Here is a 17,097-nt window from a genome sequence, read left to right as displayed (position 1 = left end):
GTACTGGGACCCGCCAGGGCGGCGCACGTACTCTGTCTCGGAGAGCTCCAAGTCCGACACGGCTGGCACCACGCTCAGCACAGGTGTGCACGTTGGCCTGATGCAGGAGCGCCCCCGCTGGATGACCTCCTGTACATACCTAGGGAACAACCGGGTCAGTGAGCCGCAGGTGCCGGGGTGGGTGCCTGGGGGGGCGCTGGGGCAGGTGCGGCGGCGCGGCCGAGGGGCCACAGACTGGCAGGTGGGGCAGGAGCCCCCAAGAGGCTGCGTCATCGCCAGACACGGCTCAGCCTGTGTGAGGCAGAGGAAACATGTTCTGGCCGTGGGGCTGGAAGGTCAGGGCTCCGTCAGGGTCAGTCACAGTTCCAGGTGCCTCACTGGACGACGCAGCTCCTGGGACCACCCGCAGGGAGCGCGGATCCAAGGCAGGAGGGTCTCATCCCTTCATCCGCCCTGAGGGCCTCCGGGCCAGGGCTGGCCTCGCTGCCTCCGCGCACACAGCTCCTCCTCGGCGGCGCTCAGACGCTGCTCCGTCCTGGGGGCCGGCTGGCGGCCCTGAGGCGACTGCTCGTCTGCCAGCCTGGGGGTCCCCGAGGACCTCGTGGGGGGCCCGGCACCCTACTGCTGCCCTGGACCTTCACTCCGTGTCTGCAGCCATCGATAAGAGGCCTATGCGCCTGGACCGACGACAAGTGGCGATGCCAGAGCCTCTGGCCAAAACCTGTCAGGAGGCTCACAGCCCCAGACACGAGAGGCCCGAGGGGCGGTTTGGTGTCTCTGCAGCAGGAGTCTGCTGGTGGGGTCTGCTGGTGCTGGTGGGAGAGCAGACGCGAGCCCTGCACCCCAAGCGTGGCAAGGACGGCACCCCACAAGGGGTCTGTGCGACAGGGAGGACCTCCCACATGCCAGCCCTGCCACCCCATCCGCCTCAGGTCCCGGGCCCTGTCAGGCTGCGTGGCATCCCTGCGCCAGGCCAACCTCCCATGCCAGCCAGCGCTCTGCTTCCAGGCTGGCAGGGTCACGGTGTGAGACAGAAGCCGGAAACGTGGGTGCCTTCAAGACCAGGGGACACACTCAGACCCCTGGCTCTGCCCAATGAGACGGGCACCCTGCCGCCAGCCTCCCAGAGCTGGATGGCCCCCGCAGCGAGGCCCCTGGGAAACATGACCAGTGATCGAAGACGGGGGAAGGCGTGCCGGCCAAGTCCGAGGAGATCAGGGTCACTGTGGAGCCACCCGCCCTGAGACCCTGCTCCATGTGGGAGAAGTGACCTCGAGGCCCAGCTGAAAAGGTAGGGAAACCACACTGTAGCCTGAAGAGAACACCTGCTACCTCAAAGGGGTGCCGCCGGGGGAGGGTCTGTTGGAGGCTGCATCGCCAGTGGGCCCACCTCTGTGGTCCCCGAGGCCAAGGAGGGCACGGCAAGGGGGACACTGTTCTTGGGGTCCTTCCAGGAGAAAACCTGAACATCTGTATGTACTTGAGCAGTGCTGACCGTCCTGCCCGCTGCCGACGGCACTGTTCACGGCACCCCCAGGGCCCCCACTGAGCTCAGCCTGCCCAGCAACCGGGGTGACCGGACGCCAACCTCTAGCTGTTCCACGACGTGATGGGGCACTGCAGGCTCCCAGCAAGAGCCAGTGTGAGTGTCCACTCACAGAGCAAAGAGGGCTCCCTCTCCATCCCCACGGGGACAGGGTCAGCACCACCTGCCCCCCCAGACCCTGCTCACAAAGCAGGGCCCCTTGCCAGCCCACGGTGGCTCTTAGTGGAAAGGAGAGACCAGGACTGCCAGGGGGCGGGCAGCTGGGCTGTCTGGGGGAGCCCCGGGCCTTGGGGAGCTCTGGCCCCTAAGTAGTGCCGAGGCGCTTGGCGCGGCCCTGGCAGGTAGCGCGGCCTGCCCTCCCTGACCCCCATACCTCTGCTTGGAAGGTAACTTGCTGGCTCTCTTCTCTTCCTCCTCCAGACGCCTGCGGGCCTCCTCCAGCTGGGTCAGAGGGTTGGGGGCCGGGTTGGGTGGCATGGTGGGGTCTTGAATGAATAGGTGAGATGGCTGGACGGAGTTCCGGAGCTGAGCACTGACCCAGGGATGCACAGCCCCGGGACGCTCGACAGACAGGGGCCTGGAGCTCTCATGCACCTGCTGCTTCTTGGCACCAGAGGACCTTTGGGAACAAGAGAATCGGACGTGGCAGCACCTGAAGCCCTGGCCACAGGCAGGTGCCAGGGACCGGGACCAGGACCGGGCGGGGGTGGCCACACACACCACTGACCCTGGCCAGCATGTGAGCTGCTGCAGTTTCCTCCTGTACACGACACAGACATGTCTATGTCACACACTTCTTTTGTGATTTTTTTCCCTTTCCTTTTTTTTTCTTTTGTAATTAAAAAATATATATTTATTGTAGAGCGAGGGAGTGGGGGAGGGTGGAGGGAACATCACGTGGACTCCCTGCCCACCAAGGGGCTCGATCACACACCCCCAAGACCGTGGCCTGAGCCGACGCTCAACCGGCCATCAGGTACCCCCTTCGTAACTTAGTTTTAGTAACTTTATTGAAACTTTATTGTCTCTCCCATAAATAAATATTTTTTAAAAATTAAAAAAATATATAAATCCTATCCTATATAACTAATTTTGTTTTTTAAAGATTGTATTTATCTATTCATGAGAGACACAGAGAGAGAGAGACACAGGCAGAGGGAGAAGCAGGCTCCACGCAGGGAGCCTGACGTGGGACTCAATCCAGGGACCCCGGGGTCATGCCCTGGGCTGAAGGCAGATGCTTAACCGCTGGGCCACCCGGGCTGCCCTAAAACTTCTTTTAAAGAAACATTTTTAGTGTTTTTAAAAAACATTTCAGGATCAGGATGCCCGGGTGGCTCCGTCGGTGAAGCATCTGCCTTCGGCTCAGGTCCTGATCTCCGGGGCCTGGGGTCCAGCCCTGAGTCTCTCTCTGGGCTCCCTGCTCACTGGGGAGCCAGCTTCTCACTCCCCCTCTCGCTCTCTCATGCTGTCAAATAAGATAAAGTAAAATAAAATAAAACCAAAAAACGTTTTAACGTCAAAACAAATGTTCCTCGTGAGAAACTCAAAATACACAGTAAATTCAAAGAAAAATATAAATAATCCAAAATATCATACTTAAAAATACCTACTCCCATTATACTGGTATATCCTCTTCCCTGTCAAAAATACTTAAGTGGCGTAACTCTTAACATGTAATTTTTTTCTGGGTTTTCCCCTCTGCACGATAGCACAGCTTTGCCTTTGTAATTCAGCACAAAAGATGCTTCACGGCTGTGCGCTATGCGTTTGCTCAACTGCTAGATGAATTTGAGCGGAAACATGAGGGTCCTTGAGCTGAGGCTGTAGCCTCAGAAAGAGGGGTTTAGCGAGGGGGAAGCCCCAAAAAGAGGGCTCACGACCCCAGAAGCTCAAGGGAAGGCACCCCAGAGGGAGGTAGGCTCTGCCCCCTAAGAAGCCGCAAGGCCAGCCCCGGGGAGACCTTGGATCTGGGCCCCCCGCCCCCTCCTAGCTCTCCCTGCCTGTCCCCACCCCCTGCCTACCTGCTTTATGTAAGAACAAAGGCAGAGGCACACAGCCCCCGGCTTGAAGGCGAGAGGGACCTGCTGCAGACAAGGAAGGGCCATCGCCCAATGGCCTGTCCTAATAGCAAGCACCTTCCAACCTGAGACTGTCTCCAGATGTGCCTTTTACTCTGTCCATTTGGGGTGGAGGAGTGGCCAGGATGGAGCCATTCCTTGCAGAAACCCAAAAAAGGAAGAAATCCAGAGCAGCCTCCATCTACCCCCCACCCCAACCAGAGCAAGCCAGGGGCTCTGCACAGACCCCTAGCCCAGGACGGGCTCTGTGACCACGTGTGTGCCCAGGGCTGTTGGAGACCAGACACAGGGACCCAGAGGAGGGGGGGCCTCACCCTTTGTCACCACCCAGGATGGGCAGGACAGGTGTGCACTGCCCCCCACGATGGAGGGCCAGGGGCGTCTGAGATGGAGGAAATGGGAGGCCCGCCCACCCATGGGTCAATCCCACCAGCCCCAGGGCCCGGGTGGCTGCTTTGCGAGTGAGGTGTCTGCAGGCTGGGAGGTGTCTGACCAGCCCCCCAACCCCTCAGAGTCTCCCCATGGTGGATGGGCCCACGTGGAGCAGCAACAGCCTATCTGGAGGCCCAGCTCCCCTGGAGAAGCCCCTGCATCCTTGCTCAGACGGTGCCGACACCGCAGATGGCTGGGGGGCACCTGCACGCACGGGAGGCTCTCCCTGCGTCTGTCTGCAGACACGGGCAGGTACCAGCCTCACCTCCCCAGTAACTGAGGTCAGTGTCATGCAGAGGCGTCACCAGCCCAGAAATAACCTCCCGAGAGCAGCCGTGTGATGGCAGGTGGGGCGTAGCACGAGGAGCTCACACAGAGGCAGGGTGACGAGATAGAGCTCAGCAGCAGGCGGGCACGGCCCTGAGGACGCTGAGGCTACATCAAGGCCCCCACTCCCCTGGGGCCCCCGCTGCCATGGACTCGTTGCTTCCGCCGCATGTGCTGAGACGGGGGTGGCAGGGCCACAGCTGCCAGGGCCCTGGTGGAGCCGTGCTGGAGGCTGTCGGCTAGCTCTACGCGCGCCGTGCCCTCGAGCCAGGCCACTGGGCGCCTCTTACCCGTGGCCGGCCTTGCGGTGCCTGCTGATCTCCTTCTCCCCCTCGATGATCCACTGCATGATCTTCTGGTTCTTGTCTGTGTCCTCCGACGGGCCGGGCACCTCAGTGCTGGCATTCTTCCCCGACTCGGCCTTCTTGGCATTCCTCCTGGAGGCAGTGCCGGCCTTCCCGCTGCAACAGCAAGAGCCGCGAGTCACCTGCTGACTGTACCTGGCCTGACGCCGGACCACACCCTAACCCAGTGGCTTCGCCAGTCGTGTCCTCGTGGGCTCCGCCCCAAGGCCATCTGGCAGGATGCGGAGGAAGGGGTCCGGGCGACAGCAGCAGGACGGCTAGGGCATTTGCCCTCACCCACCTGGGGACCCAGCCACTCCCCGCCCAGACGCCTCCCTCGGAAACCAGGGCCTCCACCTCGGCACCCCCGTGCCGGGCCCAGCACCCATGCCTGGCGCCAGGACTCAGGCCACCACATGCCTGCAGTCACTGCAGCTATGGTTGAATCACTTTCATTTTTTCTTTTTTTAAAGATTTGAGAGAGAGCGAGTGTGCGCACACACCGTGGGTGGGTGGGTGGGGAGAACAGCAGACTCCCCACTGGGCAGGGAGCCCAATATAGGGCTGACCTTACGACCCCGAGATCATGACCTGAGCTGACACCAAGGGTCAGATGCTCACCCGACAGCCACCCGGGCACCCCAGGGCTGAAGGACTCTCAAAGGGGAATCGTGGCCTAGAAATGCAGAAGAGAAGCCGCGGGACACAGCTTCTCACGGTCCCCTTCCTGGCCGGGAAGACCCACAGGTTCAGGGACAAAGGATGCCCGGTCCCAACCCCAGGGCACGGCTCAGGCTGCCGCACGCACTCACCTGTAGGCCAGGCTGTCGCTGGCATTGGGGGCGGCACCCACGCTCTCCGAGTGGCTACGGGGCTTGGCTGTGTGGCCGTGCAGCTCCGGGCCCCATGCAAAGCTGCCCTGGACCCGGCGGGCAGCCTCCGCGTCGGCCTGCTCCTTGGGCCTGGCGGCACTGTGGTGACTGTGGTGGTGGCTGTGCCTGTGAAGGTGCGGGCCAGCTGTGTCCAGCTTCGCCCCTGACTTGGGTGCGTGCTTACCGTGCCCAGAGGGCACACCCCCCAGCACCCCCACGATCTTGGGCACGTGGGCATTGTCAGGGGAACGATGGCCGGGCCCTGGTGACTGACAGCCAGGCGTCCTCATGACCCGCTGCACGTGCTCATCCAGGATGCTCTCGGGGTTCTCCTCGTGTGCGTCCCGCAGTCCCACGCAGCCCACGTCTGCGTAGCGGGGGGGAAAGTGGTGCCAGGCGGGGGCCAAAGGCAGCTTATGAATGGCCCCCAGGGGGCCTGAGGGCACATCACCATCCTCTCCTTCTTCCTCCTGCAGGACAAGGGCCACGTGTCAGCTCCCTGTCAGTCATGGAAACCTCACGGGTGGGGTCACACAGAAGTGGGCCTGCAGCGCGGTCCGAGGGGTCAGGAGCCCGGAGCCCAGGTGCGGGGGGGCCAGCTGCCTCGGGCTGGCTCCAGGGCCCCTCCCTGCAGCTGCGGAGCCCCCGCTCCCACCCAGCCGCAAGCGCTGGGCCCCAGGAAGCGGTGCCACGCTCACCCACAGTGTGCGGACGCGCCCGTGGCTGCCACCCACCTGCGGTTCAAGGGTCTCAGTGCCAGCCTGAGTCCTGCTCGCTGAGAAACCTCCATACTGACTTTCGTGTTTCTCAATAAAGATACTTTTACCTTTTCAGTCAATGATTTTCCTATTCCTCAATATTTAAAAAAATTTTCATTTCAGTGATCTCTATCCCCACCACAGGGCTCGAACCCACAACCCCGAGATCAAGAGTTGCAAGCCCCTCTGGTGGAGCCGGCCTGGGGGCCCCATTCCTCAATTTTATTGCCATAGTTTCCATTATATTTTTCAAGGGAAATTTTGCCCTTGTACAGAGGAACTCTTGTTTCCTGCTTAATTATCGAGTTACGGGTTTCTCGGTACATTGTCACACTGGACCAGCGGAGTTTCCTCTGGATCCACAGGACCACATTTGTAAACGTAAACATCTGGTCAGTCTAACTCCAAAGATACATCTCAAGTCTCCTTCCTCGCCTCACTGAACTGCACAAACTGCATAATGCTGAGTGAACCCGCTACCAACCAAGAAGAACGGGAGGCGACCCGACCGGGCCTGTGCTGTAACCAGACCCTCGGAAATGCAACACAAATGTAGTTGTGTAGCGGGAAATACGGACCCCTCGCTGGCACGGGCTGTCGGCTGCAGGCCCGCCAGGCCTGCTAAGGGCGCAGGCGCAGGCGCTGGGCGCTGGGACGGCCCAGGGACGGGCACCCCCCACGGCCCCCCCACACCCCCCACCCCTCCGCCTTGGCCTGCCCGGGGCACTGGCGGTGACCCCCGAGGGCAGCAGGGAGCAAGAGGGACGCTCTCGACCCCGGGGGGCCCAGATCACATACATTCTCTCAGCGGCTCTGCCATCACAGAAAATCAATGTCAGGGTCTTGAAACCCTGACAAGAGGGTTAGAGGTTTCCTAGCAGATAGTTTGTTTCTTCTCCACTCTTACTTTCCAAATTTTACAATAAAAGTAAGGTTTTTAAACAAGATTTGTTAATGTATTTGAGAGCGAGCACGTGGGTGCAGGCAGTGGGAGGAGGCCGAGGGCCGGAGCCTGGAGGCGGGCTCCCCGCTGAGCGCAGAGCCCACCCAGGGCTCAGTCCCATGACCCCGAGGTCACGGCCTGCACCGAAACCAAGAGGCATAGGCTTAACCGACTGAGCCGCTCAGGCGCCACAATAAAATTAACTTATTTAGTCATTTTTCTTTAAAAAAAAACAGTGATTAATGACACATTCTTATAGGCTGCAAAATCACACAAGATGGGGAATCTCACGTGGGTGTGGATTCCTTGTAAACAGGCTACTGGATTTGATTTTCTCCGGAGTTTTTGTGCATAGACACAACGTGAGCGACGCAACTGCGCTGCCGGCGGTGCTGGTGCCCCGAGGGCTGAGGGGCACCCGTGGGGACAGGGGAGCTGCGGCGGCGCAGGCCGCACTCGGCCATGGAGAGCCGGGCCCCCCAGTCCGGAGGCCGAGGCGCTGCCCGGGCAGCAGGCTGGGCTCCCAAGTGAAGGCGGCAGGGGCGCTGGAGGTCGGGGTGGGCAGGCCCCGTGGGGCCCGTGGGCTGGGTGCTGGCCTCCGCGCCCCCGCCGGACCTGGCAGCACCTGGGCAGCCCCGCTGGAGGAGCCGACGCCGGTGCCGACCCGACAAACAGCTCCACATCTGGGCCCACGCAGCCGCCGGAGCTCGCCGGGACTCGGGGCCGCCAGCCGAGACCGCAAGCCCGCCACCCGTGCCAATGCCCACTGCCTGCGCGCACAGCGACCACGATCCCCCCGGGCGGCCTCACGAAGCACGGGTACCCGCGCCCCGCAGGCCAGCATCCGGCTTGGCGCCTGCCCGTCCTCCCACCGCTCCCCCAGGCCGCCGGGGGGCCCGAGGAGGGGGCTCCGCGGTGCGCCCACCTGGCCGGAAGCCAGCAGGCCGAGGGGATGGCGCCGCCACCTGGCACGGGTGCTCCGACACGCCTCCACACCGGGCCATATGGTGCTGACGGCCTCCGTGACCACACCCGCGCCCCAGTCCCCGCCACGAACCCCAGGTCCCGACATGCTATGGGGAGCGGGGTCACACGAGGGAGCTCCCGAAGCCCAGGGGGCAGCGGCAGGGCCAGCAAGGAAGCCGCCAGTTGTGCCCGTGTGCCGCGGCCCAGGAGCAGCCTCGCGACAGCATCTCCGGCCTCGAGCTGCACACAACCCCTGGGGCAGGAAGCGCGTAGGCCCCTCCTGGGAGAGCTCCCCGAGTCTGGGGACGGCGCGGGTCTCCATCGGAAACATGAACGTCACGGACAGAAGTCGTTCCTTAAAGCGCAACCTGGTTTTTGATTTCAGGCACTGCGCATAAATACTGAGCAAACAATAGAAAATACAAACTTGCAAACTTGGTGGTGACCATTTTTTCTTTTTTAAGTCAACTCTACCTCAACGTGGGGCTTGAACTCACGGCCCTGATCAAGAGTCGCTGCTCCACTGACCACCCGCTGGGCGCCCCCAGCGGTGGCCACTTCCCACTCCAGCAGGGAATCCCTATGCGCAGAGCAAGGCCCACGGCCAGGAGGACGGGGTGCAGGAGCCTTGGGCACAAGCCACCTCGTGGAGTGTGAGGGGCTCGGGGAAGTCCTCACTCGAGGAATGAGCTCGTCACCCAAGTCCCAGCACAGGAGCCCCCGCACGTGTGAGGAAGCCAATCTCACAGGATGACGCGCAGAGGCGACCGAGGCAAAGTGTGTCCTTGGCAGTTAGGGCAGGAAGCATGAAAGCAAGTGAGTTACAAACTGCATGAAGGTTTCACAGTGTTGAGCGTCCAGCAAGGCCACAGGCCCGAAACAAGGTACACGGCGTGCAAGTCCCGCCCTCACGCCTTTCTGTGCTCTGCGATGGCAGGTGGGGGCCGCCAGCCCTCCCTGCCCAGTCCACGCTCCAGTCCACACACACAGGCACACAGGACCCGGCAGTGCTCCCCGGGGGCCCCCGGGACACGGGAGGGGCCAGCAGGGCAGACGGGGCGTACCAGCCCCCAGAGCCTGCAGCAACAGGAGAGCAGGGGGGGCAGGCCCGGCCAGGCCGCTCTGGGCACACGTCGAACGCCACCACTCTCCTCCTGAGCTGAGCCCGCGTGGCCCCTGCGTGGCTCCCATGGGCGACGACAGCGGGGCATGCTCTCGGCCTGCCCCCCAGCTCCGCATGGCCCAGAGTGGCTGCTGAGCGCCCGCGGCTGCCCCCCACCCGGGCACCTCCTCCCTGGAGAGCAGGCGGCGGGGGCTCCGAGGGGCAGGCGGCCAGCCCCAGAGTGGACGCAGTCCTTGCGGCCTGAAGCCGCCCTCCACTCGGCTCACCGCGCGAGCCCATGCGTAGTCCTCCCCGAGGGGCGCACTCACCATCCGGACGCGTTTCAGCCGCTCCTCCAGCTTCTCCTCGGCCTCCCGCGTCCGCTGGATGGCCTCCAGGCGGTGGATGAGCTCCGCGGCGAACTTCTGGGGCTCCACACGGATTTCCTTTGGCATTCGGTAAGTGCGCTGCGAGGAGACACTGCTGATTAGCCGGCACGTGTGGCTCTGAACCGCCACCCGCGCCAAGGTGGCACGCGAGCACTTTCTGGGCAAGACATCGCACGTGAAATCCGCATTTTAACGTAACTGTTCATTTTTTCCCCTCTCGCTCCGTGTCAACCTCCTCACTGGCCCCCGTGCTGTGGGACTAAAACTCTCCTCACCCAGCGCTGACCTGGGAGGGGAACGCGAGGCTGGTAACCGTGTCCTTGGCCTCTGCGACCAGAGGACTGGCAGCCGGGGGCCGGCAGGAGCCAGGTTAGGTCACCAGGGCAGCAGCCGGCAGGGCCCTAGGCAGGGAGTAGGTTCGGTGTGCTAACTCCGGTGTGTCCTTCACCTCGGCCCCCAGCCGCCCCCAGGAAGTGCCCCGCACACGCCTGGCCAGGCCAATACCCCGTGAGGCCCAGTGCCTGGGGCAGACCTACGGGGCCAGGGACCGTGTGAGGGAGGGGCCGAGCCCAGCCCTGGGGGATACAGCCTGCAGGACTGCCCTGCGCAGCACGGGACAGCAGCCCCCGAGGGCCCACACCAGGCTCGGGATGCGGCTCTGCTCTAAGGGTGGGAGACACAAAACTCAGGGCACAAGTGTCAGGGGAAATGAGACGACCTTCCTTTTTGGACAAAACAGCTGAGCAATGCAGCTTTCAGGAACACACTGTAAGTCTTCTAGGGGCGTAACTTTACTTTGAAAGAACTTCAAAGTTAAAAACACCGTAATAGCCCAAAGAACTGTCCACCCTCCACCGCGATTCCCCAACTGCTGACACCCGCCAGCACTGCCATCCCCTCTCACAGACGCTGACACAGATGCACGTGTGCACACACAGGCAGACACGCTTGTGCACCTTGAGCCATGAGAGAAGACACGAAGCCCGCTCCTTCCTGAACACCTTCGTGATTTTACCAAACACATCCTTGCACTTCATCACAAATAGTACAAAGTGAGGAGAGTGCCCTGGCAACTATTACCTAAGTAGCCGATCTCATTCCAATTTCATTAGCTGTCCCAACAAGGCGCACTGTAGCATTTAAACCTCCAAGCCACCAAGGTCTAAGTGAGGGGGACAATGGGGGCCCCGGGGGGCCACCAAGGGAGGGGAGGGGGGAGGTAGGGGGGAGGGGGGAGGCCTCCCATGGGGGTCGGAGCCGACTGTGTTCACTTTTCTCGTCTACAACAGTCCCTAACCTCAGACACACGTGAGCCTGGGGGAGAAAGTCGTGGCCAGGGCACAGAGACCAACACTCCATGTGGGGCCGACACTGGCCTTGATGAGCTCAGGGGCAGCTGCAGGGACCTCAGAGGGCCCTGGACAGGGAAGCAGAGGAGGGCAAGGCCAGGACACAAGCAGCACGTCAACGGCACGACAAGCTGGTGCAGGCAGCCCGGGGTTGATCCTGGATGTGAGGAGGCCAGGCCCACGAGGACGGGGCGACTGAGGGTGGCCAGTGTCCCCAGAAGAGGCCAGGCGGTAGGGATGGCGAGAGGCTGAGAGGCCGTGGCGGGGTCTTCCTGGACAGACATCAGATGTGAGAAGCGCAGAGGCCGACAGGGCCGGCCAGGGAGTGCTGCCTCCGCGGGCGCTGCATGGACCAGAGGGGCAGGGCCCACACGGGGCTGAGGGCCGAAGGCCAGGCATCCGGGTGGCCAGAGCTCCAAGGTCCGGACAGCGGGACGGCACACACGGACCAAGGGCACAGTGAAAAGTCCTCACGAGGCCAAAGTGCACACAGGCAGGGTGATGCTGGCGAGAGGACACGCGGGGGCTCGGCTGCGGCAGATGTACCCCCAAGCCCGTGTGGTCTGGAGAAGAGCCTCCAGGCTGCAGGTTATGCTTCGAAAAGCCACACATTGCAAGAAGTTATGCTAATGACCACACCTGTGCCTTCTAGCTGCAGAGGAACAGGAAAGTCGCCAAGGAAAAGACTGTCATTAAAGCCATGGACCTTCTGGGGCACGGGAAGGGCTCCTCCGTCAGCCACGAGGAGCAGCCATCTGACGCTCAAGGGGCAGGGCAGGCGCCCACGTGCCCCAGCACAGCCACCAACAAGCCCCTCGCCCAACCCAGGAGCCAGCCCGCGTCCCCCTGCCCTGCCACTGCCCAATGACAAAACGGATGTGTACAGGCTCTGGGTGCAGGCCAGTGTCCCCACCACAGAAGACCATCCCAGCCACAGCACCCCACAGCCTTGGCTACGATGGGGAACACCTCTGTCTGGGTGGCTGAGTAAGAAATGTTACCCTTGGGGCAGTGCGGGGGGCTCAGCGGTTTACCACCGCCTTCAGCCCAGGGCCTGATCCTGGGGTCCTGGGATTGAGTCCCACGTCGGGCTCCCTTCATGGAGCCTGCTTCTCCCTCTGCCTGTGTCTCTGCCTCTCTCTCTGTGTCTCTCATGAATAAATAAAGTGTTAAAAAAAAAAAAATGTTACCCTTAAAAATAAAAATCAGTTATTTTACCAGGAAAGATGGCTTTCTTCGGGAAAGCAAATCTATGGGCTAAGCAATCTGTAAAAAAGTCGCAAACCACTCCCACAAACAAAAGCCATTATTTTGCGGAGCAGGGGAGGAAGTTGGGAGGGGCTGCTGTGCATGGAAGCCCGCACACGGGTGTCCAGGGTGATGGGGTGATGGGGGCTTCTCCATGGCCAACAGGCAGGACATGCAGCCACATCCTTCCCTGTGGCTCGGGACCCTTGCCGCTGACGCTGCTCCTGCAGCGTCTGCAGGTGATAGTTCCTGCCATTGGGCACCAGAGCTCCCCCGCCTGGGCCCCCGACTCCGCCTGGGCCAGGTGTCTCCCGATTAATGTCCGCGGGCGTCCACAAGGGACACCTGGAGTCCCTTCACCTGCCCAACCACTGCCCCGAACAACGTGCTGCTCTGAGGGCCTCTGCTCTCTCAAGGCTGAATCCAGAGCTCCTGCTCCTGCGGCCCCCACCCTCTCTGTCCTGCCCTCTGCCGCCCACGGCTGACCGTCAAACAACGGACGCGGCTGTGGCCCTGCAGAGGCCAAGAAGCTCCTCACACCCCAGGTAAGTACACGATCGAGAGCTTCTTGTCACGCTGGACCCCAGAAACAAAGCCCAGGCGGGTGAGGACCTCTGGCTGACCTCTGGCTCCCCGTCTGCACTGACCCCCCTGGCCTGGCCGTCGACCAGTCTGGGCTGATCTTGTGGATGCGTGAACAGCACATGGAGCAGGGGCTCATTTGACCTTCCCCCGAAGGCAACACCGGCTTCTCTCAGGACACACAGGACCTCCTGCTCTCACTGAATGGTCACTGAGGGCCAGGCCCAATGCTCGGCACAGTGCCTGCCAATGCTCTTAGCCACCCTCCAGGGGCTGGTCAACCGAGGCAGGAAGCCTGTGGGGCCGCAGCACCGTCCATGCCTCACAGGAAGGCCAGGCTCTCCCTGCCATGCCACTGCCTTTCTTGGCTCTACCTTCATGCTGACTTGGCCAGGACCTTCCAAAACCTGAAGACTCCTTGCCTTCCTCCATTCTGGAACATTCCCCCACTGACACCTGTTGTTCTTGACTCTTCCTGATTCTCCCCATGCCATATTCTGAGAAGCCTTTCCAGGTCTGTATTCAACCTCTCATTTTCTATTCTGGTTTTAATGAACACTCACTCTGGTTAACTTATTGAATCAAAAATTGTTTTTGAGGGATGCCTGGGTGGCTCAGTGGGTTAAGCATCTGCCTTCGGGTCAAGTATGATCCTGGGGTCCTGGGATCCAGCCTCACACTGGGCTCCCTGCTCAGTGGGGAGCCTGTGTCTCCCTCCTCCTCTGCTGCTCCCCCTGCTTGTGCTCTCTCCCTCTCTGAAATCAATCAATCAATCTTTTTAAGAAGAGAATCAAGAAAGTGTGGTCCTGGCACAAAAATAGACACACAGATCAATGGAACAGAATAGAGAACCCAGACACGGGCCATCAACTCTATGGTCAACTAATATTCAACAAAACAGGAGAGACTATCCGCTGGAAAAAGGACCGTCTCATCAATAAATGGTGCTGGGAACACTGGACAGCCATGTGCAGAAGAATGAAACTAGACCACTCTCTTACACCAGACACAACAATAAACTCAAAATGGATGAAAGATCTAAGTGTGAGACAAGAATCCATCAAAATCCTAGAGGAGAACACAGGCAACACCCTTTTTGAACTTGGCCACAGCAACTTCTCGCAAGATACACCCATGAGAGCAAGGGAAACAAAAGCAAAAATGAACTATTGGGGCTTCATCATGATAAGAAGCTTCTGCACAGCAAAAGAAACACTCAACAAAACTCAAAGACAACCTACAGAATGGGAGAAGGTATTTGCAAATGACGTATCAGATAAAGGGCTAGTAGCCAAGATCTATAAAGAAGTCATTAAACTCAACAGCAAAGAAACAAACAATCCAATCATAAAGTGGGCCAAAGACACAAACAGAAATCTCCCAGAGGAAGACCTAGACATGGCCAACAAGCACGTGAGAACAAGCTCCGCATCACTGGCCATCAGGGAAATACAAATCAAAACCACAATGAGATCCCACCTCACACCAGTGAGAATGGGGAAAATTAACAAGGCAGGAAAACACAAATGTTGGAGAGGATGTGGAGAAAGGGGACCCCTCCTGCACTGTTAGTGGGAATGTGAACTGGTGCAGCCACTCTGGAAAACTCTGTGGAGGCTCCTCAAAGTGTTAAAAATAGACCTGCCCTAAGACCCAGCAATTGCACTGCTGGGGATTCACCCCAAAGATACAGATGGAATGAAACGCCAGGACACCAGCACCCCGATGTTTATAGCATCAGTGTCCACAATAGCCACACTGTGGAAGGAGCCTCGGTGTCCATCGACAGATGATGGATAAAGAAGCTGTGGTCTACGTATACAATGGAATATTCCTCAGCCATCAGAAACAACAAATAACCCACCATTTGCTTCAATGTGGATGAACCTGGAGGGTATTATGCTGAGTGAAATAAGTCAGGAGGAGAAGGACAAACATCATATGGTCTCACTCATATCATATGGGGAATATAAGAAATAGTGAAAGGGATTATAGCGGAAAGGAGGGAAACTGAGTGGGAAAAACTAGAGGGAGATAAACCACGAGAGACTCCTAACTCTGGGAAACACACAAAGGGTTGCAGAAGGGGAGGCGGGCAGGGGGTGGGTGACTGGGTGACGGGATGAGCACTGGGGGTTATACTATACGTTGGTAAATGGAATTTAAATTTTAAAAAAATAATGTATGTTAAAAAAGGAGGATTACAAATTAGCATCCCTAAATCCCCTTTTGGGGTGGAGATGGGGGTCCGGTGTCTCAGTGTTCAACATGTCTCCAGAGAAAAATCTCACAGATCCTTTTCCTTTTATCAACTCAGTTATTTAATGAGAGTGAGGAGGTTTGACAGTGGAAACACTCATCTCTTTTAGACTCCTCTAAGAAATCTTCATCCTTGGTCCTCAGGCACCTTCCTTTGGAGTGGAATCTTGCGCTTATCTTTTGAAATTTCCTTTTAAAAACTTGTTAAGTGGGGGATACCTGGGTGGCGCAGCGATTTGGCGCCTGCCTTTGGCCCAGGGCGCGATCCTGGAGACCTGGGATCGAGTCCCACGTCAGGCTCCCAGTGCATAGAGCCTGCTTCTCCCTCTGCCTATGTCTCTGCCTCTCTCTCTCTCTCTCTCTCTCTCTCTCTGTGACTATCATAAATAAATAAAAATTTTAAAAAAATTGTTAAGTGTATAAAATAAGATGTCTCTCTGTGCCTTTCTGTAAATCACAAAATCAGAAAGAATGTTCCCCCCAAGATGCTAAGGTTTTGCTGAGTTTTATGTTTTCTCTCTTTTTTTTTTTTTAATTGGAGTTCAATTTGCTTTTACTCTTAAACATGAAACAACATTTCTGGAATTATCTGGTGTTCTCTTTTCACCACTATAAATTATGTGACTTTCTCTTAAAAATAAAAATAGGACATAAAAGTGTGAAAAAAATTTTTTAAGATTTTATTTATTTATGGGAGAGAGAGAGAGAGAGAGAGAGAGAGAGGCACAGAGACACAGGCAGAGGGAGAAGCAGGCTCCATGCAGGGAGCCCAACTCAGGACTCAATCCCAGGACTCCAGGGTCAGGCCCCGGGCCAAAGGCGGCACTAAACTGCTGAGCCACCCGGGCTGCCCTGAAAAAAAAAATGTAAATAGAAAAAAAGAAGTTGTTGCAGAAACGTTGCAAGAGCTCCAGCAAGAACATTTCCCAAATTGAGAGCAAGTTGCTTCCTCGATGTCCCGTCACCAGAGCAGGGCAGGCATCCTACCAGGGGCCCTCCTGACGCAGGCCGCCGGACCTCCTCTCCCACTGAGGCCTGAAGTACTGAGCTGGGCTGTTTCTCTGACTCCTGTCTCCCCGGTGACTCCAGAAAACTGGAAGCCAGTTCCTGTGTAGGATGGCCCTCACCCTGGGCTACTGTCCTGGGGACATCCCTGCAGCCCCCACGGCCCCCACAGGCAGCACCCATCTGACGGACCACACGAAGTCGCTGGTTCCCACCGGGAGCAGGTACTGCCCAGGGGCTACTCCGGGGGGCGTCAGTGCCCCGTTCCTCTGCACGCTCCACCTTGGTTTCGCCAGCAGACAGGCACAGATTTCTCCTGCATCGCCACGGACTCTGACGCCCAGCAGCCTGGGTCTGCGGGGAGGGGAGCCTCCACGTGGCTCCTGTGTCCTCTCACCCCCTTCCTCTGGGGGACTTGGCTCCCCTCCTGCTCCCCCTGCCCAGACCCAGCTCTTAGTCTACATGTCTGCAGAGCAAAGCAGGCACCTGCCTGGGGCTCCCTCAGAGGCCGCTGGTGCACACACACACGTGCAAGCACATGCACGCACCCATGCTCCCCACAGCGTCTTCCGCTCCTCTCCCAGCAGACACGTCAGTGCCTGGGCCGTGCCGAGTCAGCTGGGAGGCGACAAAATGCCGGGCGGTCCTCTTCTCAGAAGTCAGAACAAAGCCACATCCTTTGTTCTCACCATCACCTACCTCTCTTCTTGCTTCAAAACTAAAGTGATCTGAAGGAGCTCAAAGGTCCCTCGAACCAAGGGACCCTGGCTGAGGATGGGCGTGCGCTGACCCTGCACGCACGCGCTCTTCCTGCACAGACCGCGAATGGGCGGCCACCCGAGGCGGCGAGCGAGCCCTCCTCCTCTGCCCTGAGAAGTCCCTCGTGTCCAGCCA

The 17,097-nt window shown here is 59.1% G+C and overlaps 2 protein-coding genes across 8 annotated transcripts in view; one reads left to right on the top strand and one right to left on the bottom strand.

Annotated features, from left to right (window-relative positions):
* Window positions 1-17,097, bottom strand: part of AXIN1 (axin 1) — a 63,082-nt gene that overhangs the window by 2,861 nt on the left and 43,124 nt on the right. For 5 of the 7 annotated variants that reach the window (XM_049110966.1, XM_049110967.1, XM_049110970.1 and 2 more), the window contains 5 exons: window positions 9,701-9,838; window positions 5,543-6,072; window positions 4,677-4,847; window positions 1,920-2,165; window positions 32-139 (listed from right to left, as the gene is read on the bottom strand). In XM_049110966.1, the coding sequence (XP_048966923.1) occupies window positions 32-139; window positions 1,920-2,165; window positions 4,677-4,847; window positions 5,543-6,072; window positions 9,701-9,838 (1,193 nt within the window). The remainder of the gene's footprint in view (window positions 1-31; window positions 140-1,919; window positions 2,166-4,676; window positions 4,848-5,542; window positions 6,073-9,700; window positions 9,839-17,097) is intronic. The other 2 variants (XM_049110968.1, XM_049110969.1) reach the window with 1 other exon arrangement.
* On the top strand, window positions 135-1,920 carry LOC118354934 (uncharacterized). The gene is made up of 2 exons (XM_035717408.2): window positions 135-1,291; window positions 1,455-1,920. Exon 1 carries the CDS (start codon window positions 312-314, stop codon window positions 1,242-1,244), a length of 933 nt encoding a protein of 310 aa, XP_035573301.2. The 5' UTR covers window positions 135-311; the 3' UTR covers window positions 1,245-1,291; window positions 1,455-1,920.

The sequence above is a fragment of the Canis lupus genome, chromosome 6, assembly GCF_003254725.2.
Source record: "Canis lupus dingo isolate Sandy chromosome 6, ASM325472v2, whole genome shotgun sequence".
NCBI classification, from domain to species: Eukaryota; Metazoa; Chordata; class Mammalia; order Carnivora; family Canidae; genus Canis; species Canis lupus.
The sequence above is the reverse complement of the archived record's forward strand: the minus strand, read 5'-3'. Positions and strand labels throughout refer to the sequence as shown.

Coding starts and splice junctions, on each gene's coding strand:
- LOC118354934 (XM_035717408.2), top strand. CDS start 312: ATGTTCTGGCCGTGGGGCTGGAAGGTCAGGGCTCCGTCAGGGTCAGTC.